Genomic DNA, 26,362 nt, shown 5'->3' on the forward strand with positions numbered 1-26,362 from the left:
CGGCTGCATCACCGAGGTAGCAGAGGTGGATACAGCTTGAGAGAGAGGGCTTGACAGAAAGGATGGGGTTCATCCTCCTCCCCCTCTCCCTTCCCACCCCGTCTCCCCAGACACAATGGCTTTTGTAGATCTGTTTTTCTTCTGCAAAAGCTTGTTCTGTTGCATGTTTACAGACCCTTGGAACCACTGGTATTGTAATTATATTTCCGCAAGAGGTATTTTCACTCATTAGCCAGAGGGGCATGAAAATATTTGAATAGCAATTACTGGTAACTTGTTGTCTCTAGTTGCCTCTTATTCCTAACTCTTATTTTTCTATAGCTATTGTGTTGCTCAGAACTTAGAAGAAACCCATCGATATATTTATTTTAACATTCCAGAACTAGAAGTCTGTTTTAATGGCGATCATTTTAATTTTTAAATCTGATGAAAATCAAAGCAGTGTAACTTTGGGCTTAAGTATCTCTGCCCTCAGCTTTGTGGCCATTCTAAATGAGGAGAGCTCTCTGCTCTGTGTCCCCTACTGCCAAAACGGGTGGCAAGGTGGGGGCGGAGCTTTAAATGTTTTTGCTGGAACTGTAGCTTTAAAGGACCGATGATACTGCTATTACTGTTTTCCTTTAAGAAGCAACTTGAATTTTTGCCATTAAGCACACATTTTTAGAAGAGACTACAAGCTAGAACTTTTGCAAAATAGAGGAGCTATAAATTAATATTAATTTTTAAAAAGTTTACCCCAAACCATTTTAGATATAATTTTAACCAATACGTATATGCTTTGTGGTGGAAATAGTCCACGTGATTTAAAAACAACAGTGTTTCCTTGAAGCAATTTTTTTTTCGTTTCATTTCATAAATCAGAGAAAGCAAGCTCCTTTCTTAACAGGGTCAGAAGTTTATCTCCGGAGAGAACTGATTTGCTGGGGAGACAGCGTTAAGCTACGCTACGGGAACAGGCCGGAGGACTGCCCCTACCTGTGGGCCCACATGAGAAAATACACGGAAATAACCGCCACCTATTTCCAGGGAGTCCGGCTGGATAACTGCCACTCCACGCCCCTTCATGTCGCTGAGGTACAGAAAACAAGTCGGCGCGTAAAGAGGAGAAGCTCAGGGCTCCTCCCCAGCTTTCCGTCACTAGAGTGCGCGGCCCACTTCCCGCTGCTGCCTGTATTTCAGCTGCTGCCTAATGTGCACAATGCTAACAGCTTCTGTTGATCTGGTCATTATGGAATAGGGGCTATAAAAGGTTTGAGTTAAGATTTTTATTCTAACTTAGGGAAGTAGATCGAATCCCTAAGTCCCTTTTAATAGACATACAGCCATATTGCCATATATTGTTAAAATATTGTTACTTTTTAATACCAATAATTTAAAAGGATTCATATTTATTAGAACCTTAAAACAATAAAAATTAATATTCATATATCATTAAAATGTGGGACAATTATAATTCAATCATGTTTTAATATATTTAATGTTATATTATATTGATTTTAATATAACTTAATGTTAATTGTATTCAGGTTATATTAATTTAATATAATTCTAATATATAATATATAACATTTATAAATTATAAATACTAATGGTCTTATTCCTGTTATTTTTAGGTTGCCTTCAATATATTAGTGGCCACTGTGAAGTTGAATAGCTTATTAATTTATAGTGATTATTTAAACTAACATTATAGCATATTGAAGTTTCAGCGTCCTTGATTCAATTGTTTAGCAATTACTTATAAAAATGTAAGTGTCAACATAAAGCTCGTCTACTCTCCGGGCTTCCCACTGTAACTTAGCACGGCCAACATTTGCAGCTTTATCTTCCACCTAGTACGGGCTTGTGAGCCCTGACGTTTTCCTCCCGTTGATGATCTTTACGGCTTCCTAGTGACAGCCTAGTGTTCGCGGGAAGTGTGTGCTTATCTGAAAAATACTATTTCTATAATTTTTAAAACAGTAGTAATAATGTAAGCATCCCCAGTCCTGTGATGAAAAATTCTTTTGATTTGGAGGTAGTCAGTGACCATTAAGGTGGTGGAACATTGTTTAGCTCCAAAAAAATAGCAGTTTCATTTCTTCTTGTGCCTTTAGCAACAGAACAAAATACATGCTTATAAGGTGGTTGTAACATTATGGCAAAACAGAATATTAAAACTTAATTTGCGTAACTTTAAGTTACAAAACTCTCCAGGATCCTACTTGTTGGCTGATAGAATTTCAACTAGTTTGTTAACCTGTGTGCAAACGTTAGGTTAAACATTTTGGAACCAGTCTGGTGTCTGATTAAGAGTTTACCATCACCTGGAGGAGCAGCTGTCTCGGTCTGGTCAGTCTGGTCTTTGCATGACCAGCAGGGGGTCTTTATCGACAGCAGTGCGCTATTACTGCTGGAAGTCAGAGATGTGAAGCCAAACTCAGGGGCAGCAGGGGCGCCTGGCAGGACTGCGGTGTTTTGGTTCACGCTTTTAACACAGCACTAACACTTTCTTCTCCTTTCCCCCCTTGTGTCTTTGCAAAATCCAATCTTCCTTTTAACTCTCATTCTCTTTATAAATTCCCTTGTTTCTTGTGTATATTGGTCCGTGTGTGTGTGTGTGTTTGTGTGTGTGTTTTACTTATGCACAATTAAACTCATTTGGAAATTCTTCTTGGATTTCCGTTTGTCTCGCTACGTGGTATTTTCCTGTCGAATCCATGCCTAGTCTTGCCTCCTCTGCTTCCCTCCCACCTTGTTTTCCTCTTCCCGTCACACGGCTGGCTGTGGTTTTACAGTACATGTTGGATGCTGCGAGGAAACTGCAACCCAATCTCTACGTGGTGGCGGAACTGTTCACAGGAAGTGAAGACCTGGACAACATCTTCGTGACTAGACTGGGCATCAGCTCCTTAATCAGAGGTAGGCTCGTCAAAGTGTCTCTCCCGTCTGAAACTCTAGCTTTTGTTTAAGTGGATTAAAAGGCATTTCATAGCTCTGTGTATACCGTTTAGTAATTTTCAACAGTTCAAATTCTTTTAAATACTCTACACAAAATTTCCTAATATAACTCAGCCTGTTTTTCCTAGCAAAAATTTCCACTGTGGGGTAAAACATCTCATTTTAAACGGAAAGACCAGTGGGATGAATTGCTGACCCATGAATAAAACCATTTGTTTGTTGTCGTTAAAAACATATAAATCTATTTTTCATCTCAACTACCTGGGTATACGATATAATCTTTATATTATTTTCTTATAGATTTTTATCTAAGCACATCCTAACAAACAACACAAGTTCCCTTTTACCTGCATGAGCCATTTTCCCAGGTAAATTATAGAGTAGACTATTTCGTCACTTCAGCTGGTGGACATCTGTTTGAATATCTAAGGCAGCTTTATTTTTGATAGTCTTTATGGGGTCTTCTTTTGAAAGTCAGTCACGTAGGAAATCTGACCTCTTCTTGGACATTAACGACAAAGCTTAAACTGTCCTGTAACGCTTCGCAGAGGCAATGAGCGCGTATAACAGCCACGAGGAGGGCAGGCTAGTGTACCGGTACGGAGGCGAGCCCGTGGGGTCCTTTGTCCAGCCCTGTCTGAGGCCTCTGATGCCAGCCATCGCCCACGCCCTGTTCATGGACATCACCCACGACAACGAGTGTCCTATTGTGGTGAGCGGCCAGTCTGTTCCTTGTGTTTCCTTATTTTGCTAAACGTTTTGATATTTAGTTCTCTGATCTTTAGTGGCAACGATATCCACATACTTCAAAGAGGTGTGTTAGATTGATAAGTGACTGTGGCACATGGTGTTTGGAATGCTTTGTTATTTGATTTTTTAATTAAGTTTGTTGGGGTGACACTGGTTGACGGGATCACAGGTTTCAAGTGTACATTTCTGTGACACATGATGTGTACCTGCTGCGTGTGCCCACCGCCCAAGGTCAAATCGTCTTCTGTCACCATGTATGTGGCCCCCTTTCCCCTTCACTCTCCCCCATCCCCTTCCCTCTGGGGACCCCCACACTGCTATCTGTGTCTACCAGTTTCAGTTTTATAGCCACTATGAGTGATGCTTCTCAGCTTTGATTGACTACTTCTTTTGCTCGGCATAACATCCTCGAGGTCCGTCCACGTTGTCGCAAGTGGCAGTATTTCATCTTTTCTCGTGGCTGAGTGGTGTTCCATTGTGTACATGTAAAGCAAAGTAACGCGTCTTGGGCAATGTCTTTCCGTAACTGTCCTGTTATCTCGCGATGCTCTAGGACGGCACTTTGCGTTGGGAGGGCAATTAACTCGGGGCTCGTTCTTTGGTTTGTTCCCCAGCACCGATCGGCCTACGACGCCCTCCCGAGCTCTACTGTCGTCTCCATGGCGTGCTGCGCTAGCGGGAGCACCAAAGGCTACGACGAATTAGTGCCTCACCAGGTGCGTCCCCGTGCTGGGCCTTGGAGTCTGCGCGGGCCCCCAGCTTGGAGCATTGTGACCGAGAGTTCTCACTGCAGTGAGACCGTGCACATTTTCCAAGTTCTCACTTTGCTCAGATTTCAGTGGTGTCTGAAGAGCGGCTTTACACCAAGTGGAACCCGGGGGCCTCCCCATCAGACACCGGGAATGTCAGTCTCCAGAGTGGGATCATCGCAGCCAGGCGCGCTGTCAACAGGCTCCACCAGGAGCTGGGGGCCGGCGGCTTCACTCAGGCAAGAAACCACACTCTCTGTGCTCCTCGCTGTAGGCTCAGTGTCCGAGTAAGTCCTGGCGACAGGAGCCCTGACCGCTGGCCTTTCTGCCCCTCAGGTGTACGTGGACCAGGTGGATGAGGACATAGTGGCCGTGACGAGACACTCTCCTAGCAGCCATCAGTCGGTGGTGGCTGTGTCTAGGACCGCTTTCAGGAACCCCAAGACTTCCTTCTACAGCAAGGAAGTGCCGCAAATGTGCATCCCCGGTAATAATGCAACCTAAGAACGTTATTGTGATTATCTTATGTTGTTACAGTAAGTCATACTGTTACATTAAATGGCTGTTATGTAGCATATGTCTTATAACAGTGCAAATGTGGGTGTGGTTGAGGAAAAGAGTTAGAAATTTTGGCAACTTACAGTTTTGCTGCATGGAACAAAACCTATTCTCAAATATTAAGTTTGCGAGTTTTGAAATAGTTTAGTTTTCTTCTTAATGCATTTCCCTATTTCCTGATTTGTTTAAAATGAACATGTATTTCTTTTATACGCAGGAAAACATATATGTGTATTCATGTTTGTGTGTATTTGTATGTATGTGTATGCACTATGTACATATATAAACCCACATGAAAGTAGCTTAATATTTAAGGTTCATCATAACCCATCCTTATCTTCCTCCCTTGCCTCTGTGACTCCACCCTTTCAGCCAAGTAGATACTGTCACTGCCCCCAAATGTCTCGCTTCCGCCTGTCTGTGAATTCTTTACATCTTACAAGGGTTAAGTTGTACCTGCTTTGAGGAGCCTTGTCCAGGTACTCCAGAGCCCCTGGCTGCTCTGACCATACAGCAGGCACAGTCTCTCTGGAGCATTCCTTTTACACTTAACTGTAAAGTACATCCCTGAGGTATGCCCTTCCTGTTGCTCCACTTTCTTCTAGACGTGTGTATTTTATTTCCGGAGTAAAGAGGCCCACAAAACCTTCATGTTATACATAGGTTGCTATTTGCTAAATATGTGCAACTCCAGTTCTTAAAAATCATCAACTTGAATCGTATTAGGATAAACGTTCATTAGTTCTTTTAGCTGTTCCCAAGTGTATACTCAGTAATCATCTTGTCTGATTGTTGCTCGTGCATAAATATATACTTACAATAGAGAAAATTAATATTAGTGTCCATGTTAATAGAATGAATGCCTTTTGGTATATTCATATAGTGCAATGCTATTTGGTATTTGAAATAAATAAGCTAGAACTAATATAGCAATGTGAACGAATCTAAAAAATACAGTGTTTTCCAATAGAAAGCAAGTTGCAGAAATATATATATAATTTGATTCCACTTAAAAAAACTTGGAAATATAGAAAATAATATATGTTGTTGAGGGAAATACATACTTGGTAAAATGCCCAGGATCAAAGAACATTGAACTGCATATCACGGTAACCTGTGAAGGGGAAGAAAGGGTACCCAGGGGAGTCAGCAGTTATTACCGAATCATACTTGAGAAGATCTCCTTTTTAAATACAACTTTGTTAATTAATTTTGTGTTTTAAAAACAAAGGTATTGTGTGAAAATGTATCTTGGGTAGAATCGTCTACTTTTAGACTATCTTTCATTTTTTTAAATTAACTGCCTTTTCGTCTTTCACTTTCAATTACATAATTTAAACCCCTTTGCAATTCCTAATTTCAGATGGTTTAAAATGAAATTTTGTTGAATTTTTTATATATTCCTAGGCAAAATTGAAGAAGTAGTTCTTGAAGCTAGAACTATTGAAAGAAATACAAAACCTTATAAGAAGGATGAGAATTCAATCAACGGAATGCCTAACATCACAGTAGAAATCAGAGAACACATTCAGGTAGTTAGTACTCTTATCGCCCTACTATGTTAAACATTTTACGGACATTAGAATTATTCATTGAACATTTTTATATAACTTTTTTCAAGCTTAACGAGAGTAAAATTGTTAAACAAGCTGGAATTATCACAAAGGGACCCAATGAATATATTCAAGAAATAGAATTTGAAAACTTATCTCCAGGAAGTGTTATTGTATTCAGGTATGGTAGAGTCCAGACTATGGACTTTGCTTGTGTTTAAAATACTTTCCCTATCCTACTTATTTTAAATTCCTCTTTAAAATTCACCGATGTCCAAATATGCTTTCAGGGTCAGTCTCGACCCACACGCCCAGGTCGCTGTTGGAATCCTTCGCAACCACCTGGCACAGTTCAGTGCCCACTTCAGGTCCGGGAGCCTTGTTGTGGACAACGCGGACCCCGTGTTAAAAATCCCCTTCACCTCGTAAGTGTGCCTCGCTCTGCGGAGACCGCGCTGTACTAGCTGGTGCGCGGCCCCCAGCCTGGTTTAGCAGTGTTAAGGGTCCCTGTATCCTTGCCCCTCAAAGGGTGGTCCAAGGCCCAGTGGTCTCAGTGCTGCCGATTGTTACCCATTTCCCAAGTGCCTTCTTATTTGTGTGTGTTTGCTCATGCGCTCTCCCTATAATACAGATACACACATGCATATGTGCACACACCTTTCTATACACACACACACACGCTTTTTCTGAACTATTGGAGGCTCAGCTGCATACATCACACTCCTTACCCAGATCATTTTTTTAAATGCCCACATAGCATTGTATTGTGTAGCTGTACCATAGTTCATTTCATCAGTCCCCATTTTCGGACATCTAGATTGCTTCCAGGTATTCTGCTGTGCACGTGTGTGTACATTCGCCTCTGCGCGAATCCTTGCTAGTCCCTCACCACACGCCACCACACGCAGAAGGAGCGTGGGCTCTGAACCTTAGGGTTGGGCACGACGCGGCTTCACCACTGTCAGTATGATTTCAGATGAGATACTTAGATGTGTTTCACCTCAGTTTCTCCATCGGGGAAACAGGCTTATAGCAGTCCCTACCTCTTAAATTTTGGAAGAGTAAATAGGAGGATGCATGTAAAGAGCTTAAAAAGGGGGGTGATGGTGATGGAAGGAGACTTGACTTGGGGTGGTGAACACACGGTGAGTATACAGGTGATGTGGTATAGAACTGTACCCCTGAAACCTATATAATGTTATAAACCAGTGTCACCCCAATAAATTCAATTTAAAGTTTATCCTTTATTTTTTATGATGTATATTGTTCATAACATGTACTATAATGATGAGTTCCTAAAACCTACATCGCTAAGACATTTTATGGTTATGATTCAGATTTTCCTCTTAATTTTTATTGACAGCAAGTGGAACGTCAGTACATTTAACCAGGTCTCTTCACTTCTCACTTCTCAGCATTGCCTCCAAACTAACTTTGGCTGAGCTGAACCAGGTGCTTTACCGGTGTGAATCCGAGGAGCGAGAAGACGGTGGAGGGTGTTACAACATACCAAACTGGTCGTCTCTCAAATACGCGGGTCTTCAAGGTAAGCAAGTCAAAGCACAGTTACGCTTTGGGGAGTTTTTTTAAGTGTCATATGGTATCTTTTTAATGAAAATGGGAGTATGGGCTGCTTGGGTTCGAATCATGGCTCTGCTGCCTACTCGTCTACTGACCCCTGGTGCAGAACTTCTTCCTGCCCCCCTTGCTACCTCTACTCAAAGTGAATAACATTGTCTAGTAGACAGGCCCTTTTGAGGATTAAATGAGGTAATTCATTGAAATGACAGAATGCGCTGTGTCTGCACAGGAATTCTGATGCTTCTCTTGGAGTATTACTTAAGGATGTGCCTAAATACCTCCCTTGGCTACTTAATTTAGTTCCAAGCACCTCTTGTTACACTTCAACACTGTTTCCAAAGTAGGCTTTATTCTTATTATCCCCACAGATGCTCTTGCTCTCTCTGAAACCTGTTCTGTGATCCCCCTCGATCTCGCCTTAGTGTCAGTGAATCCATCACTTTCCCACCCAGAAAAACACAGGCGTCAGTTTCCTTCCCCAGGCGCCAGAGGGCAGACACCATGCCCACTCCCTTCGAATATTACTGCCTGAAACGCAAGAACAAGACTGGTCTGAGAAGACAGGAGCCTTGGGAAGCTCTGCCTCGCTCTGCGACGGTGGCCCCCTCCTCCGGCGTGTCCTCAGAGTGTGGCTCGGGCCTGTGTCACCACGAGAAGAGCCACCGTGGGCCGCACCGCCCCGTGCACCCCAGATCCCTAGACACTAACAGCGGCGCAGGCAGGGGTGCACATCGCCTCCGCCGGCCGCAGAGCATGGTGTTTCGGTGTGCTTTCAGGGCTGATGTCCGTACTGGCAGAAATAAGGCCAAAGAACGACCTGGGGCACCCCTTTTGTGACAACCTGAGGTCCGGAGATTGGATGATCGACTACGTCAGCAGCCGGCTCATCGCTCGCTCGGGAGCCGTCGCCGAGGTGGGTAGAGCTGGGGGGTGCTCCACCGAACCAGGGCCCAGCAAGGACTGTCACCCCGGCCCCTTCAGCATTTACACTCTGTGCTGCCCTGAGATGCTGTCCCCCCTCTTTCACCATCGCTCAGCTCCAGCAAGGGGATACCAGGTTGATAGATTACTAGGTCGTAGAGTCCCATGTTTGGATTTACCCTTTTAAACACACACCGCCTGTAAACCCACCAAATCAACTTTTGAAGTTATTTTTCCCACAGGTTGGCAAGTGGCTGCAGGCCATGTTCTTCTACCTGAAGCAGATCCCGCGCTATCTCATCCCGTGTTACTTCGACGCTATACTAATCGGTGCCTACACCACTCTTCTGGACGCCGCCTGGAAACAGATGTCCAGGTACCGCCAAGCCCGCGTGGATAAGCGCGCTCGTGTCGCCACCACACCGGGTCCGTCTGGTCTTCTGCGCTGAGAAGACCAGACACCAGACACGGCAGAGTGTCAGAGACTCTCAGAGCTGGAGCACTTGTGAGCACGCGGCAGAGTATCAGCCTTCTCCCGTGCGGAATGGGAGACTCAGACATTAAAACCCGTTCCATAGAGCTAAAGCAGCACGTTGATGGAAACTCTGTTTTACCCGATTCGTTTCTACGTATTCACTGACTCGTTGAGGTGATGAATACACTATTTTAGAATATACGTATGAAGTTCTTTTTCTAAGTTTTTATTAAGAGGAAAATAGTCTGCTGTTATTGCGAATGCAACTTGCCTTCAATGGTGAATCGCCCTAAAATGAAACCCGGGACTGTGCCCGCGAAGGGCGGCCCTGCGGATCTGGGCGATGTTCCAGGAAGGACAGAACTTCAGCCCCACTGTTGTCTCGCCTGAAGTGAGAGCAGTTTTAAAACCTACCCAGAGACATTGAAGTTAAGAACAATCTAACAATAGCCAGAGGGGAGTGGGGAGGGGACAGTGGGGAGAGGGGTTTTCAGGAACTACTATAAAGGACACATGGACAAAACCAAGGGGGAGAGTGGAAGCAAGGCAGGGAGGTGGGATTGGCTAGGGTGGGTTGAAAATGCAGACAACTGTCATTGAACAACAATAAAGTAATAAAATAAAATAAAAATAAAATAAAAATAAAACCTAACCAAATTGAAAATATCTGTCAGCTGATGTTACCATGGCCACACATTTGCACAGAGAGATTATCTAAAGAAAAGAAACCAAGTAAAATAAGCCTGCTAAAATTTTTGGCTCAGTGGGTGGAGAATTGTGGCTGCTGTGCCAGGCAGGTCGCAGGGACCCGCTGAGCAGCGTGGCGCCTCCCAACAACAGTGCTGTGTCACACAGGGAAAAATCTGCAGGGGGTGGGAGGGGGGCCTCTAGTGTCCTTACCACAGTACAGTTGTTTAAATGAAAACCTTACAAAGTGTCTGCAAATAACATTTTGAACTCCGCTACTGTGTCGCAGCTTTGTTCGCGACGGCTCTACCTTCGTGAAACACCTGGCCCTGGGCTCCGTGCAGATGTGCGGCGTGGGGAAGTTTGCCTCGCTGCCGCTCCTCTCGCCGTCCCTGAGGGATGTGCCCTACCGGCTCAACGAGGTCACAAAGGGAAAGGAGCAGAGCTGTGTGTCCCTGGCAGCGGGTAAGGGACGGCGTACAAGGGGAGAGTGCGTGGGTCAGTGTCGTTCCAGAGGGAGAGTTATGGGGAAATGGTGACTTTTAAAAAAACGCATGATCACTTGGGGTGGTGAACACAGAATACAATATACAGATGATGTAGTATAGCATTGCACACCTGAAACCTCTCATGTGATTATATGAACCGATGTCACCCCAATAAACTTAGTTAAAAAGTGGGGGGGAACCTCATGATGTTACCCAAGATTTTATGTCACTGCTTAGCAAAATGTCATAGTTGACCACTTGTACAAATTAAACCATGCTTCCTATTTACTTATTACTGTGAAACAGGCATTTGTACTTACGTACCTTTTTTAATTCTGGCTGGTTAATCCTTTTCTTCTGCAAGTTTCTGGGGTTTTTTTCAACTCTTCCCATTTTGTATTTTTTAATCAGATTTGTTTTTTAGTAAAACAAACCTTATTCCATTGTATTACACTTCTTTCTCAATTTTTAGAAATTAACCCAACCGTGTAATTTCCAAGAGATCATGTGAAAGTCCAATACAGGTTACAGAACACAAAACCTATGTTAACAAGCTTTTCTCAGGTGTCTAATCGCAATCAAGTGCTTTAACTCTACGTGCTGGCACTCGTTGCGGCCAGCGGTGTGCAAACCTGAACCAAGCAGTAACCCTGAGTGAGCAGAATAGCCGGAAGGACAGGCTTTGGTTTCCTCCCTAACAGACTGCAAGCTGTTTCTAAAAAGTACTTAACGCTAGAGGCCATGGAACTTCAGAGCTTCCCAAACTACACTGACAAATACCAGACTGCGGGGTGAAAGTAACAGTGTGGTCTGTGTGACTTTCTCTGTTTACCCTTCCATCTGCATCTGCTCAGACCAGGAAGAAATACTTGCAGGGGCCCAGTGACTCAAAGGAAACCAACTTCTCGCTTGCCGGGATCACATGAACTGTCCGGAAGTTTTAATTATAGAATTGTGCCTGCGATTCTCACTCAACGGTCTGATCTCCTTCGGGATCGTCCCTGTCCCCTGTGAACCCGGCAGGTGCTCGTAAAACTTAAACTGGCCATTGTGGAAAATAATTCACGTGCAGAGTTTGGTTTTAAAGACTGCCAGTTAGAAGCCCGTTACATAAAATAGAGGTGATCTCAGCATTTATTGTAATTATACACTGCTGTTTATAAGCACTCCCAAAATAGACGTACTGACGTCATACGTGGCACACCGGTGTGTCATTCCTGATAGACTTACATAGCAGATACAGCATGAAACAAAAACGGAACCGACAAAGATAAGTTGATCAATATCAATAAAGTTCTAGTATCTGCTTCTCTCATCCCGAGGGAGTCTTTTGTTTAATCCATACTAACAAAACACAGGACTGTACTCAGATTTGCAGGTGGGTTTTGGGGGTTCATTTAAAAATGAACACCAAGGCCAGGGATACCTTTCTTCAATGACAGTAGTGGAAAAAACCATCACCCCGACTTTTGTTGTCATTGACAAGGTAGAAATCCCTCAGAAGGCATGTGATCTATAATTCCAGCACTTTTTTTCAATATATATTTTTTAAGATTTTACTTATTTATTTTTAGAGAGAGGGGAAGGAGGGAGAAAGAGGGAGAGAAACATCAATGTGTGGCTGCCTCTCATGCGCCCCCTACTGGGGACCTGGCCCTCAACCCAGGCATGTGCCCTGACTGAGAATCGAACCAGCGACCCTTTGGTTCACAGGCCAGGGCTCAATCCACTGAGCCACACCAGCTAGGGCTATAATTCCAATACTCTTAAAGGCCAAAAAGTTCATGCAAACATTTCCACAGGTCAGTGTTAGAGGCTTTACAGTTTTGACTTTTTACCAAAGACGGACAGCCTGTGTTGTGGGTCACACCCACTCAGACTCACGCTTGACTCTGTCGACACTCATACTTCAGGCAAGGTGCTGAGTGGCTGACAGCAGCAGGAAGTGCGTGTGGCAGAGGCTATTATGTGTGTGTCACTGTCAAAATTGGTGGCCGTGGCTGAGCCACATGTGCCAGACAGGCCTGATGTCACCCTGAGTTCTGACCTTTCGAAACAAAGGACAATGCCCAGTCTCCAAGGCAAAGACGCAAGAGGCCGGAACTTCACGTGTGAATGCGCTTAGGATTTGCCAGCATTTTCTTTTATCACATCCTTTCACCTCTCAGTTTACCTCGTGTAGTTAGTCTTTTCTTTCATTCAGAAGATCAATTTTTATCATGAGACAGTTTGTACCAGTCACAGTTTTCAGGGATTTGCTCTACACAAGACAGATGAGGGTTCATTACCTTGGATCTCATTTTTCTCTGGAGGAGACACAGTGGTGGTTTTGATGAACAAACAAGATACTGTCGGACTAACATACGACTCTGTTGTGTTCCCATTAGGCTTGCCTCATTTTTCCTCTGGCATTTTCCGCTGCTGGGGAAGGGACACTTTCATCGCACTCAGAGGTCTGCTGCTCATTCCCGGTCGCTACGGAGAGGCCAGGTGGGCGAGCTCTGGAAGTTTGCAGGTTGTGTCTGCGTGTCTCCCACGTTCCTCAGGCTTTCCCTCTTACCCTTTTGTTCGATGTTTGGGGCGTATGTCTCCTTGAGGAGCTTTTTTTATTTTACTTTTAACATGTTCGTAGGATTTCAAAGGAGTGAAAAATCTTTGAAGTTAGTAAGTGCTAGTCCCTTACGTTACAGGTCAGGTCATTTTCAGATTTTCTGATTTATTTCAGTAAAACTAAAAAAAGGTATAACCATGTTCGTGCACTTAACATAACCTCAGTTCCGTGTACGTTCTTTTGCCTTCGAAGGCAGTTACGTGACCACAGCCTGCTGGAAGGTGGGTCAGGACACAGAGGAGAGCTACTTTGGTGGCCATACACAGCTGCGTCTGCCACACGTGTCCACGGACGGAGGCCTCTGTAGTCAGCTCTCAAGTGTAGGACATCGCTCTGGGCTCTTATTAATTAACTGGGCACGTCGCTGCCCACAGTGGGGAAAATAAGAAGTTTCACTGTTATTGAAGAGATGGGCATTAACCTGAGACATAGACTTTATTAAATTTCTAAATGGTCTCGCCAGAAAGCATTGGGGCCTAGACGTTTTAAGTGACTTCCCAAGGCACACTGGTGGTGACACTAGAATTTAAAGCTGTCCTCTGAGTTCTTAGCTTCAGGCCTTTTTTAGAATGCCATGCCATCTGACACTTTAAAAGGTACAGCATCTTTTACAGGTTTTTGAAAATTAATCATGTTTTTCAAGGTTGGCTCTCACCATTTATTTTCTTACATGTTGGCGTTGCTCTTGGTATCTGCTGTTTGAAATAACAGAGGGCGTGTTTTACTTAGATTTTGAAATACCGAGGATTTCAAAAGTAGAATCTGTAGCTGTTAGGGACCTTGAAAGTCCCATCCCTGACCCTAGAGATGACCAACTGTCCCCGAGAGGTGAGCCCCGCAGAGTGCTGGAGCAGCCAGGGCTCCGGGCGCAGCTGCGGACTCTGCACTCAGCGCTTGCTCCGTTGGGCGGCCCCTTTCTACACGGAAACACAGGGAAGTAAGGCCAGCACGGAACACGCGTCCGGAATGACAGTCACCCAGAGTGACCTTTTCATCTTCAATTTCCTGAGTGAGCATTTTCAGGTCAAGCGACCCACCTGGTTCTGTTGTTTCAGGAATATCATCCTAGCGTTCGCTGGCACCCTGAGACACGGGCTCATCCCCAACCTCCTGGGGGAAGGGACGCACGCCAGATACAACTGCAGGGACGCCGTGTGGTGGTGGCTGCAGTGCATTCAGGACTACTGCCACCTGGTCCCCAACGGCCTGGACATTCTCCAGTGCCCCGTGTCCAGAATGTACCCCACGGACGACTCTGCCCCTTTGCCTGCCGGCACCGTGGTAAAAGTCATTTCTCACAGTAATTTCTTTTCCTGAAAACTGACTTGGCTTCGATATAAAAACACGCATCACTGAGGACTATTCGGATGTTGCTGTTTATTTAGCACCTGCTGGGACTGTGCCGAGAGCGCAGGGATAAGACTTGCTCTTCCTAAGGGGCTTGCCCCATGGGATGAGGAAGTTGTGGGGCGACGCCAAAGAGCCTGGGGTCACGCAGCGCAGGGTGCATCGGGGCTGCCTCCATCTAGCTTGGCCTTTGTGCAGAGCACCTGCAGGCCGGGGGGAGGCCGTGGACAGGCAAGCCGGGCCGTGCAGAGCCTTGGCGGCCGGTCCAGCGAGGGCAGAGCGTACCTTTCCGTAGAGGAAGCTAGATTCATTGACCCTCAGAACAATTCGCTCTCGCAGAAACTGTCCAAACTCCCGAGATAAGAATTTCAGGCACAGACCCCAGTCGTCGATTACAATGTGTTAAATGTCCACGTGCCAGAGGTCAACGGCATTGGCTGGGGCGCAGGAGTGCTGCCTTCCCCAGCCCCGCCCGGGCCCCCGCTGCTCCCCACAAAGGAAAATAAACGTTTTCACCAGACACGAGTTGTGGGCCCTGGGGAAGAGAAGAACAGTTGCTGACGGAGGGAGCTCTGTCCCGTCTCCCGCAGGACCAGCCGTTGTTCGAGGTGATCCAGGAAGCCATGCGGAGGCACCTGCAGGGCATCCAGTTCCGGGAGAGGAACGCCGGCCCGCAGATAGACCGCAACATGAAGGACGAAGGTGCGTCCCTTCCCCTGGGCTCGCTGAGGAGGGGCGTTCAGCCTTGGCACTGGCCACTGGTACTTTCATAGAGTGCACGTATACTGTATATAACTATCTTATGTTTTTTAATTTTGCCTTATATAATCACATACGACGCAGCCACATACACATTACGTGGCTGGATATATTCACATTTTCCATATTTTAAACTTTTAGAGAAAAGGTATCTCATGTACATCCTTTTGCAACTTGTTCGCTCAATCGTTTAGTTTGGGGGATCTATCGACTTTGATTCCTGGGAATCGGTTCGTTCATCTTCAGCGCTGTGAAGCGTTTTCCGCTGTATGGAAAGGTGCGGGTAGCCATTCCTCTGCTCGGCAGTCGGGTGTGTCTGCATGTGCCCTGTGGGGGCGGGTGGGGGGCTTCTCGTGGTCAGTGCGAGTCTGGAAATGGAAACACCCGGTGGTAGGACAGACACACTTCAGCTCTGAAGGTCTTGCCAACTTGCTCTCCAGAGTCGTCGTCCTAGTTTGTCGCCTTCCTGTTAAAGTGTATCAGTGTCTCATTTGGCTTTTTCAGGTTTTAATATAACCGCAGGAGTGGATGAAGAAACGGGATTTGTTTACGGAGGAAACCGCTTTAACTGCGGCACGTGGATGGATAAAATGGGGGAGAGCGACCGAGCTAGAAACAGAGGCATCCCCGCCACCCCGAGGCACGGTCTCCCCCACGGCGCTTGTATAATGACACCTTTCTAACCCCAGACATGGGGGGCCTTCTGTCTGGCTAACTGTGGAGTCTCCACATTAAACCAGTGGAGCTCTCCCTCTCCCTCTCTCCCCCTCCTACCCCTCTTCCAGACCACCCCCCCACCCCCAAGTAACAGACACGGTCCTCGGGGTCTCAGTCATCAGGTGAAGTGTGTGTTCTCTCTGGAAGCTCTTGGGGGTGGATTCTCCACATACGCCTCCGTTTGGGACCCGTTACCCCTGGTTCGGGTGGTTCTAACCTGCAGCACTGCCCTTGTAATGCGTCGCCGCGCCCCTCTTTTGTAAACACAAAACCACCAGCACACCCTCCTTCCCGGGATCCTTCACTCCCTGAACCTGTAGTCCCCTAATTCCTTTCTCTTTTGTCCCCTCATTTCTTTTTATGACTTCAAATACTGAATACAGTAGCAGGTCAAATACTGAACACAGTACAGTACAATATTTTCTTGTTCTAAATTTTATCTTTGGGCACAACTGTTAACAACAATTACTTAATAGTAGCTGTTGCTACCTGCTTTGCAAATTCTTTTAAGAACCTGATTACTTGGGTATATCATGGTCTCCTGTACGTCCTTTTTGTTTCCCTTAAAGCGAGCTCTCAAATTCCTTCGTCCATCTTCCCTGGCTTCTCCAGTCCCCTGTCCGTATTTGCTGTCTTTCCTCCGGGCCTCTACTTCGATGTTCTCCGATTCCTTACTCCTCCCTGTTTCCCGACAGTTCTTACACACCTTCCTGTGGGGGGGGAGTTTTTCATAGTCATTTTTATAAGACATTGGGTATATAGTCCATGGAAAGTGTTCATTGAATGCTCTTTAGTGCTTAACTGACTCCAAAGAATAAAATTTATTTTTAATTTTAGAGATGGGTCTGCTGTGGAAATCGTGGGCCTGAGTAAATCTGCCGTTCGTTGGTTGCTGGAATTATCAAAAAAAAATATCTTCCCTTATCATGAAGTCACAGTAAAAAGACATGGTAAGCTATATTCACTTTATTTACAAAAAAACTCCGAGTATACCATTTATATTCTTAACTGACGTAGCCACCATTTGACGCAGTGAACTTATCTTAGGAAACCCTTAGGATTGAAAGGAAAGAAAAACTATTACCGTATTTTTCAGATCATAAGATGCACCTAGGTTTTGGAGGAGGAAAATAGGAAAAAAAAACTTGGAAGCAAAAAATGTGGCAAAATATTTAATAACATAAATAACATCATATTTCACCAATGAAAATATAAGCTACATTCAGACTATAAGATGCACCCCCATTTTCCTCCCAAATTGGGGGGGAAGTGTGTCTTATAGTCCAAAAAGTACGGTAATCAGCTAGTATGAAAATTGTAACAAACCTGGTTATTCACTATCTGTTTATAGCAACTTTGAACTGAGATGTGAAAAGCATTGTTTTACTGTCTTATCACACTTAGCACAGTGCGACTGTGAGCAAGTTGTGTTTTTCCGAACAATTGTGAAATATTTACATCTCTTTTTCTAGAGCTGTTCTGCCCGAGAGAAATCTAACTTAAGCCACATACACAATTTTAAATTACCCACAATAAAAAGGTAAAAAGAAATAGGTAAAGTTAACTATGACAAGTCTTATTAACTCAGTCTGTCTCGAGTATTATTTTAACGTAGAATCAGCGTGCAGCCAGCCATTCGTGACCTACCCTCCCTTCTTCGGGGGTTACTAAGGCTCTGAAGTCGGTGTATGTTTTGCAGTCTGGCACGTCTCAGTCGGCCTCGTTCTGAGTGCCCAGCAAAGGTCACCATCCAACATGTAAGAGTGACCCAAGCAAAAACCACGCAGGGACCATTTGTGACGGTCCGATCCTTTCTGGGTAATGTCATGAAAGATAAGTTTTCATTTCTGGCTAGTCCCCTTCCGAAGGCCCCGACGCTTTCAGAAGTGGGTAACTTCCTGAAACGGCTCTCTCTGCCGTAACTGCGTGTGTGGGTGCTGCTGACCGCTTCCAACTGCCACGTCTTTCACCGCGGTTCAGGAAGGGCGGTGACCGTCTCCTACGACGAGTGGAACAGACGAATACAAGACAGCTTCGAAAAGCTGTTCTACGTGTCCGAAGACCCGTCCGACGCGAACGAGAAGAACCCCCACCTGGTTCACAAGCGCGGCATATACAAAGACAGCTACGGCGCGTCGAGCCCCTGGTGTGACTACCAGCTGCGGCCCAATTTCACCATCGCCATGGTGGTCGTAAGTGACTTCCTGTTCTCAGACTTCAAACACGTGGTGATAGGGTCGATTCCGTCCTTTATTCCCGTCTGTTTTCAAATTCACTGAATTGACGAAAAGTGTACCATCTATTGGCTAGTTTTATACACTCTTTTCTAATGAGTGAAGCCTTGTGCGTATCACCCTTCACCTATCACCTTCAGTACTAAAAATAGAAAATGGCACACGGTGACCAATGACGTGCGCCCGACACGTGTCCCATCATAGCACAGAAAAACGATGAGGTTCGTGCAAGGTTCTGTCAAGCCAAGAACTCCAGACCCTCCTGATTTTCTCTCCTTAGACTAAAATAAACTCCCGGGGCAGTAAAATAGGGACGGTGTGTGTTCTTCTGGGCCCGCCCAGCTGTCTCCACTTCACCAACAAGAGTGCTGAGCGCAGTACTCTCGGTGATGGCAGGAGGAAAATGCAAAGGTACGGCAAGGTGGCTTCCATTCGGCCGCATGCCTTTGATTCCACGCATAACCCTTGAAATGAACGCAGACCCTCAGGCACCGGTGCGCACTCCTTCTCCACATCACGTGCTGTCCAAGGGCAAGTCCTCTGGACTTCCTTCTGACCCCAGAAGCACAAATGGTCACCAGATAAACTTACAGGACCTGATTGTGAGTCTTCTGCAGAATGGCTTTCTGTGTGTGCTGCCTTCACTGCAGCTGTGACGACTTCCTTTTGGAGCCGGCACGCTTTCTTGAAATGACACGAGGGATCCTCACTTCAAAAAGCTTCCCTCACGTCTAAGGCCCAGAATGCTGCTCCCAAGTTCCCCTCCTTGGATTAGACCTGGCTTGGTGTCTGCACTCGAATACCGGCCCACCCTGTAGTTGAAAATAGCTTTCCTTCTCTTCCAAGTTTGTAACTAGTTTGTGTTCCACTGTGTGTGAGTGGAAAGTAACTGCTCAGCAGTCTTAAAGGATCTGTGCATTGGTTTCTGACACTTTGCAGGCCCCAGAGCTCTTTACAGCAGAAAAAGCGTGGAAGGCTCTGGAGATGGCAGAGAAGAAACTGCTGGGTCCCCTTGGCATGAAAACTTTGGATCCAGAGTAAGTGACAACAGAAGTACTAAGAGTGGAGTTCACATTATACTGAATATATAATTATATTTAATCTTGGCATAGAAACTTGGATCAGGTTCACTTGGACTGTAAGTGTTAAGAATGTCGTTGATACAGTATTGCATTATCTACAGTTGTTTTCTTGTTAATAAAATCTCTAAAATTGCATTCAAACTGGGTTTTCCAAAATACCTTCTCTATCTTCATTCAATGTCGGTATTCAAAATGCCTTTGTCTTGTCCTGTATTCAGTAGTCAGTAAGAGAGTTTTCAAGTTTATAAAACTAATATGTCATGAATATTTTCTGTGGTCCGTATTTTCAGACTGTGAAAGTGGTTACTGTGGACAATGGAGTATAACACATTATCTCCTCAGAGACAGTCTTTATTTCCTACCTTGTTGCTCCTACTAGTCCCTTTAATGTTATAAAATAATGTGTATGCAGCTGTTTCTTAATTTTTTTAATATTTAGACATGATTTATTAACTCCTTGTGGTGACAGATGAGGATTTAACCCCATCCGCACCCCACCTGGCCCTTTCCATCCTCTCTGGGCCATCAGTCACCCCACTATTTTAATTAAACCAATAAATAATTTTGTTTTTATATTATGATTATATGTCTGTGCTACTTTATCTTTTTCTTTTACAACTTTTGTTTTTTCTTGAGTTTTTAATTCTTGCCCTTTCTATTTTTCTTCAACTGTTTTTCCTTCAAGTTTGATGCCCATCTTCAATGTGCTTTCTCTGTCGCTGTATGAGAGATCCCCCGTTCTATTGTAGCCTCTCCTTTGTACGTTTTCCCACTTCACTGCATGCTCATTTCAGTCTCGAGTTTTCTGTCTGTAGACTCACCTGCCTGCTGAGGCGTTCTCCGCATTGGCGGGGGCATTAGGAACCACTGGTCAAACTGAAGCCCACGGTTACAGCAGCTCATGCGGCCAGTGCTGTCTGCCTCTAAAAGGGAAAAGAGCAATAATTTCATTCAACTGAGCAAAGATAACTGTCTTATGTTATCTGTTGCAATAAGTGTGTAATTGTTTGGTTTATAAGTGTGCATAAGTTATATGTATTTGGTTGCTATTTGTAATCTGATCATGTCCCCATTTTAATTAATTTTTAAAGAATTTCATGGAGAACTTTCAAAGTAACTTTTCAATACTTAATAGTTAAGAAACTTACCTTTACTAATCACTCATTCAAATTATTCAGTATCTATTTTCACTATTATAAATGCATTTGAGGTCTAATTTACTTTTGCCAACATTCAGTGTCAGGGAAACTCCCTGAAGGCGAGATACGTGGATGTCTTACAGTTTCTGGAGTAGCAGCATTTGTTGGTCAATCCTAACCCGTCATTAAAGAGCTCTGAACTCAGTGTTCACTAATGCAAGGTTCAATGGGGGACGGCCTTATTCCGTAGATTGGAGACAAAATAATTTGCTTGTATGTCTTACCTTTGCTACTGAAAATGTTTCTGATGCTCCCTCTGCAACGTCTGATCTCTAACCCAAGTGTCACTGGTTCCCCAGCGACATGGTCTACTGCGGGGTTTACGACAACGCCTTGGACAACGACAACTACCACCTCGCGAAAGGCTTCAACTACCACCAAGGACCTGTAAGGACGTCATTTCTGCTCTCTGAGTTTTCCGGTGTTGTTTTGGTTTCTTTTTTCAAACAATTTTAGATATTCACAGCTCTTTTTTTTTCTTTACTAATTAAATCATCTTTTTTTTTTAGGAGTGGCTGTGGCCCGTTGGGTATTTTCTTCGTGCAAAATTATATTTTTCTAAATTGATGGGTCCAGAGGCTAATGCAAAGACTGTGTTTTTGGTTAAAAATGTCCTTTCTCGGCATTATGTTCATCTTGAGAGGTAAGTGGTAAGAGGCGTGTGGGTTCCGTAACGAGCATTTCGTCGGTCGGGTACACGTGCTTCCTTGGAATTCGCTTGTGTGAACTCTGTTCATCCCAGGGGCATTCGGAAGCTTTGCACTGTAACACGGCAGGTTCTGTGGTGTTCTGTGGAAGGAAGGTTTCTACCTTCCTTCCCGTAGGTTGGGTTATCCATTTTCATTCAAAGCCTGTACTGCACGATTTATACATGTGAAATACTCTTTCATTTTAAAATTTAGCAGATACTGTATTTTTGGATTGGGTTAGCACAGAATAAATACCAACCTGAAAGTATACAGGCTGGGCCTTCTGAGTTAATTGATTTAAAAATATATCAATACATAATTTTCAGAAATCCTTCCATTATAATTAAAATATCAGAATTGGTCTTTTGACTATTATTTCAAACCTGTTTGTCACATCCTTTGTCCTGCTAGCAGAGAAGCAAGTTTCAGTTATGTTTCTTTATACAGAGGTAAATTTCAGCCAAAAGCTCTTAAAGGCCCACATTCTAGGTTAAAGCTAAGTAGCTGTACCTCCTATTGCTCAGAATAATTATGCGTGAACAGCATAAGTGGTATCCCCTCTATTACGAGAACACGAGGGACTTGCATCCACCACCATGAACCTGCGTGGGCTGGTTTGCGTCGCTCACACGCAGTCGTGGGAAACCCCACCCGCCGCTGCTTCTGCATCACTAGAGAGCGCATGTCTGAGTCTGTGGGATGGAGCGTTCCGAGCCCATCCTTTACTGGCCCCGGAACTTCCCATTATTTGCATTTGTTTTCTCATTCTTCCCTGTGCCCATGGGGAGTAAGAATGTCTTGTGCTGCGCGGACCAGCCTTCTAGGGTGACCTGTGGCCCCACCCTTCCATCCGCGCTTGACCTTGCTCCGATGATTACAGTCACAGTCCGCTGGCTGTCCCCTTCCTAGGCCACCAAGGTGTGTGTCAGCCCGTCCTCACATGAGTCCAGCCCTGCCCTGTGGCTCTGTGTCCCTCTCCGCACGCTTCCCGCAGGCCTACCTGCGCTTTCCTGACCACGCGCTTGGTCAGGTCCCAGCTGCAGTCCACGGTGCTGAGGAAGCCACCAGTTCGCCAGGCCCCTGCCGCAAAGCTTGGCCAACCGCAGAAAGGCATTGTCTCAGGCATCCCAGGGGGGAAACCTGAAGACAAGGGGGTGGAGGGGACCCATGTTCCCTCCGAGGCGCGAGGGAAGGATCCCTCCCCACTCTCTTCAGCTTCTGGTGGCTCCGCAGCCGTGGCAGCCAATCCGGCCAGCACAGGGCATTCTCCCCGCATGCATGCCTGTGTCCAAATGTCCCCGTGTATGAGGACATTGGTCATATTGGAGCAAGGGCAACCCTACGCCACCTTAACCGGTATCATCTGCAACAGCCCTGTATCCGAATAAGTCACACGGGGTCCTGAGGGCAGGGACTGCAGCACGGGAGTCTGGAGGGGCACAGTTCCCCATCACAGGTGCCCAGGGACCCTCCCGCAGCCGTTGGCCGCTTTCCTGCGCTGTAGCCCGACCACGCGGAGACAAACGTTTTCTATGTTGTCCATTCCTCTATGACAGGTTTTGCAAATACGGTTCTAGCTGATGTTATTATTAGTAATTATTCAAACTGTCTCTGCATTTACCTAATGGAATGATTTTTCTGTTTTTATTATGAAACATTTGCTAGCCACAGAAAAGTGTATGTAACATAGCCGTGAGTTACAACGCATAATAATGAAACTGACGTGTTCCCAACTTACAAAAATGAGATGTTATAGAATTCTGTATTTTTTAACTTGTTTTATACTTAAGAGCTTACATTGAAATTAAGAATGAGTTTGATATGATAATGATACTCTATTCTGATAGCAAGCTCTCACCTCTGTGAACCCTATAAATAGGAATGATTATGGTGCCTACTGAACAGTGTTTCCGTGAGCGTCAAAATGAGGAAATGCATGTAAAGCACTTAGTATAAGAACATAATAAATGCACAGTAAATACTAGCTACTATGCAACAGAATGAGAAATCAGTATAGAAATTCAGAACATTTTTAATTGCCACCTTTCTCCTAATCATAATTGTGTTTCTTCACTGTTTCCTGTTAGTTTCACAGTTATGTCCACATCAAACTTATGACCTCTAAGGAATTATAATTTGAGTCTCATAACCTTATTCCAAAAGGAATAAAATGAGACCAGAGAGATGTTTGTCTCTATATTTATATACTGCGTGGAATGGTAGTTTCTTCAATGTTTTTCATAACTAGAAGGAGTCCTTTCTATTTGAAAGTCTTAAATCCCAAAGATCGAGTATCAAAGAATAATTCCATTCTAACTCTTTATACACACGTCGTCAGGACAGCCCGTTGTACGGCAAGTGACTGCCTGTGACTGTTTTCTATACAGAAGGGCAGAGTCACCGGGTCCCTTGCCTGTCGTTAACCCGGCCAAACGGGCGTCAGACTGCATCTCATAAAACGGCTTTTCTTTCTCCGAGGTCCCCCTGGAAAGGCCTTCCAGAGCTGACCAACGAGGACGGCCAGTACTGCCCTTTCAGCTGCGAGACCCAAGCCTGGTCGATCGCTACCATTCTTGAAACGCTCTACGACTTATAGTTGATTCGTTGCTATTTATTAAGTGTGCAGGCTCTCGTATTACGGGATGCAGGGACATAATGCAGTGCAAATGCTCGATATGCACAGGCTCAAGTCAGATGAAAAACCTCCTTCATGTACCCCTGATGCACAGTTAGGTGAAGCCTGTGAAAGCATCGATTTTTCCTTATTGAATGTACGGAGCTGTTGACTTAAGTCAGAGAGAACGTTGTCGTGACTAATGGGATGTTTTTCTTTTGAAATCAGTAAGTATTCTTCAAATGCCTCCAAACAAGTTTGAAAAAGAGAGATCATGTAATCCTCTATTTGTACATAAAGTGAAAATGAAATATGAGGATGTACTAATGAAAAAACTGGAAAAAATCAAGATAATTGAGGTATAAAGAAAAGAAAAAGAAAAAACTGGAAAAATATCTTTAAATTGTGCTGTGCATTGTCTTCAGTAACAACACACACCGAGTCAGCTTAATTAATGCTCACCTTTCACTGCGGTATTTCTAGCACCTTCGACGCTGCATTCAGTAACTACGAAGTGAGTGTCGAGTGGTGGAGTGTCCACCTGCGAAGCACGTTCGTAAAAGGGGCACAGATGCTCGCATGTGCTGTTATTTTTTCACTGATATATTAATGTGTTTTAGTATCATGAATCCCATTGGTATATTTAGCATAATTGTGCTAACAATGTGTAGGACATAGGAAAGACACCACAAAGCATTAGGAATTTATTTCCTAAAAACAGTTTATTACAATTAGTATCGCTTCCGTGTCCTACTATGAGATCGTTTACATTTTTAAAATGCAAAATGCTTGGCATAGTTATGAGAACTTTAAAGAAAAAAATGCTATATTAATTTTCTAAAACTTAACTATTTTTTAGTTTGTGTGTAAAAGGTACTGATAGGTCATAGTAGATTCTGGTTCCTATGAACCAAAACCTACCATTGACAAGTGTAGCATTGAGAATAATCTTAATATAATGAAAAGACAGACATGAATTCAGTAGTTATCTTTAATTCAATAAAGTCATTTGAAAAGTTTTCCATGTTATTTTCAGATACCTTAAACCTGAAAAAGTCATAAAACAAAAAAGGTTGTTAACATTTACGTGATTTGACATTTTTGAATAGTACTTGTTTTCTAGATGGAATGTGTTTTTTTTTTTTTACTCTTTTACTGTTTTTGTCTCAAGAAAACATTTCAAACATTGTTATACTTTCAGTTGAAAGACAGTAGTTGTAAAAGTCCTTCTATTACTACATAATATTATCCAATGGTGTATAGTTAAAATAATAGTATAGTAACGCTTTCTCGGAGATCGCATACCCTACCACCCTAAGTATGACTGAGAAGTAAAGACAAAAAAGAGAAGCATGCAGACTGGAAGTCCTGGGTACTAAAAATATACCAATGCCTCCGATGTTAAATGCCCATGCCTGAAAGTGCATGCAGTTTAATGTGGGATTTTTACCTGCACGCCCTTCTTCAACGCTGAGCCTACTTTCAAAATAGTTTGCACAGCCTTAGCTTTCTGGTTTCCCAGCCTAAAGCGCAATTAAGCCCTACAGACTTAAGGCCAGTTGAAATAATAATCTGACTGCTATCTCTAAGCACACTAGTTTCCAAATTTCCCTTCCTTCATTGCTCAATGTACAGTACAAGCTCCTCCAACCCTCCGTGAGAGAGAGGAACTTTAGTCACCAGAGTATGTGTGGCTTAGCTCTCCTGCTTCAACTTTGATACAAAAGGTGGAAGACAAGTAACTGAAAACCAACGTACTTAACGAAATCAAGAAGTACTGGCTGACAGCTAAATGTGACAAATAATTAACAATAAATAATGAGTTGACGGTTGACATAGCCATATTGGGTTATCCATAGCAGGGCAAATAATCCACCTCAGTGAATTTTTAAGACATTGTGTTGTTGCATTAGAAAATTAAACGGTTGTATTCCTAATAAGGAACAGGAATGAAAAAACGTTGTAATCTTCAAGGTCCATTTTAAAGTTTCAGAAGGCACGTCACCCCTTATTTCATCCAAGGTATTTAAAATAACAGCTCCAGACTTGAGAGGGATAAATGTCAGCAGACTAAAAGTCGTGTAGGTGGAACACTGCGCTCCCGAGTGATGTTGGATGAGGCACCTTTCTGTTACGTTTGCAGAAGGGCTCCCCGCCTGGGTCCTCACCAATGCAAATCAGTGTTCCCTTTAACACATGAAGTGTGTTTGCGGGTTTGACCAGTACGCTGTGACCGCTTCATTAAGATGCAAAGACAATTGAGGAGCCGAGAGAACTGTCCCATCTATGGACCTTGTAACCTCTGTGAACTGTCACTCCCTTCTAATATGTCTTCAAATGCTCTCTCTAGGAGGCAGGTGTCATTTTTGTGTCTGTGTGCCGAGAAAATAAAAAATTTTCTAAAGGTC

General features: G+C 44.2%; 1 protein-coding gene across 4 annotated transcripts in view; it reads left to right on the top strand.

Annotated features, from left to right (window-relative positions):
- The window catches only part of AGL (amylo-alpha-1,6-glucosidase and 4-alpha-glucanotransferase), a 45,746-nt gene extending 19,384 nt beyond the window's left edge, over positions 1–26,362 (top strand). For all 4 annotated transcript variants that reach the window (XM_045203369.3, XM_024570704.3, XM_071219844.1 and 1 more), the window contains exons 12-34: positions 887–1,074; positions 2,778–2,901; positions 3,489–3,652; positions 4,305–4,406; positions 4,523–4,678; positions 4,776–4,926; positions 6,405–6,529; positions 6,619–6,731; positions 6,841–6,975; positions 7,966–8,096; positions 8,908–9,044; positions 9,295–9,428; positions 10,504–10,679; positions 13,090–13,192; positions 14,369–14,594; positions 15,251–15,362; positions 15,924–16,059; positions 16,974–17,086; positions 18,117–18,328; positions 19,310–19,407; positions 20,951–21,038; positions 21,161–21,294; positions 23,819–26,362. In XM_045203369.3, coding sequence (XP_045059304.2) covers positions 887–1,074; positions 2,778–2,901; positions 3,489–3,652; positions 4,305–4,406; positions 4,523–4,678; positions 4,776–4,926; positions 6,405–6,529; positions 6,619–6,731; positions 6,841–6,975; positions 7,966–8,096; positions 8,908–9,044; positions 9,295–9,428; positions 10,504–10,679; positions 13,090–13,192; positions 14,369–14,594; positions 15,251–15,362; positions 15,924–16,059; positions 16,974–17,086; positions 18,117–18,328; positions 19,310–19,407; positions 20,951–21,038; positions 21,161–21,294; positions 23,819–23,936 — 3,176 coding nt within the window. In that variant the 3' untranslated portion in view covers positions 23,937–26,362. The remainder of the gene's footprint in view (positions 1–886; positions 1,075–2,777; positions 2,902–3,488; positions 3,653–4,304; positions 4,407–4,522; positions 4,679–4,775; positions 4,927–6,404; positions 6,530–6,618; positions 6,732–6,840; positions 6,976–7,965; positions 8,097–8,907; positions 9,045–9,294; positions 9,429–10,503; positions 10,680–13,089; positions 13,193–14,368; positions 14,595–15,250; positions 15,363–15,923; positions 16,060–16,973; positions 17,087–18,116; positions 18,329–19,309; positions 19,408–20,950; positions 21,039–21,160; positions 21,295–23,818) is intronic.

The sequence above is a fragment of the Desmodus rotundus genome, chromosome 12, assembly GCF_022682495.2.
Source record: "Desmodus rotundus isolate HL8 chromosome 12, HLdesRot8A.1, whole genome shotgun sequence".
In the NCBI taxonomy this organism is placed as follows: domain Eukaryota; kingdom Metazoa; phylum Chordata; class Mammalia; order Chiroptera; family Phyllostomidae; genus Desmodus; species Desmodus rotundus.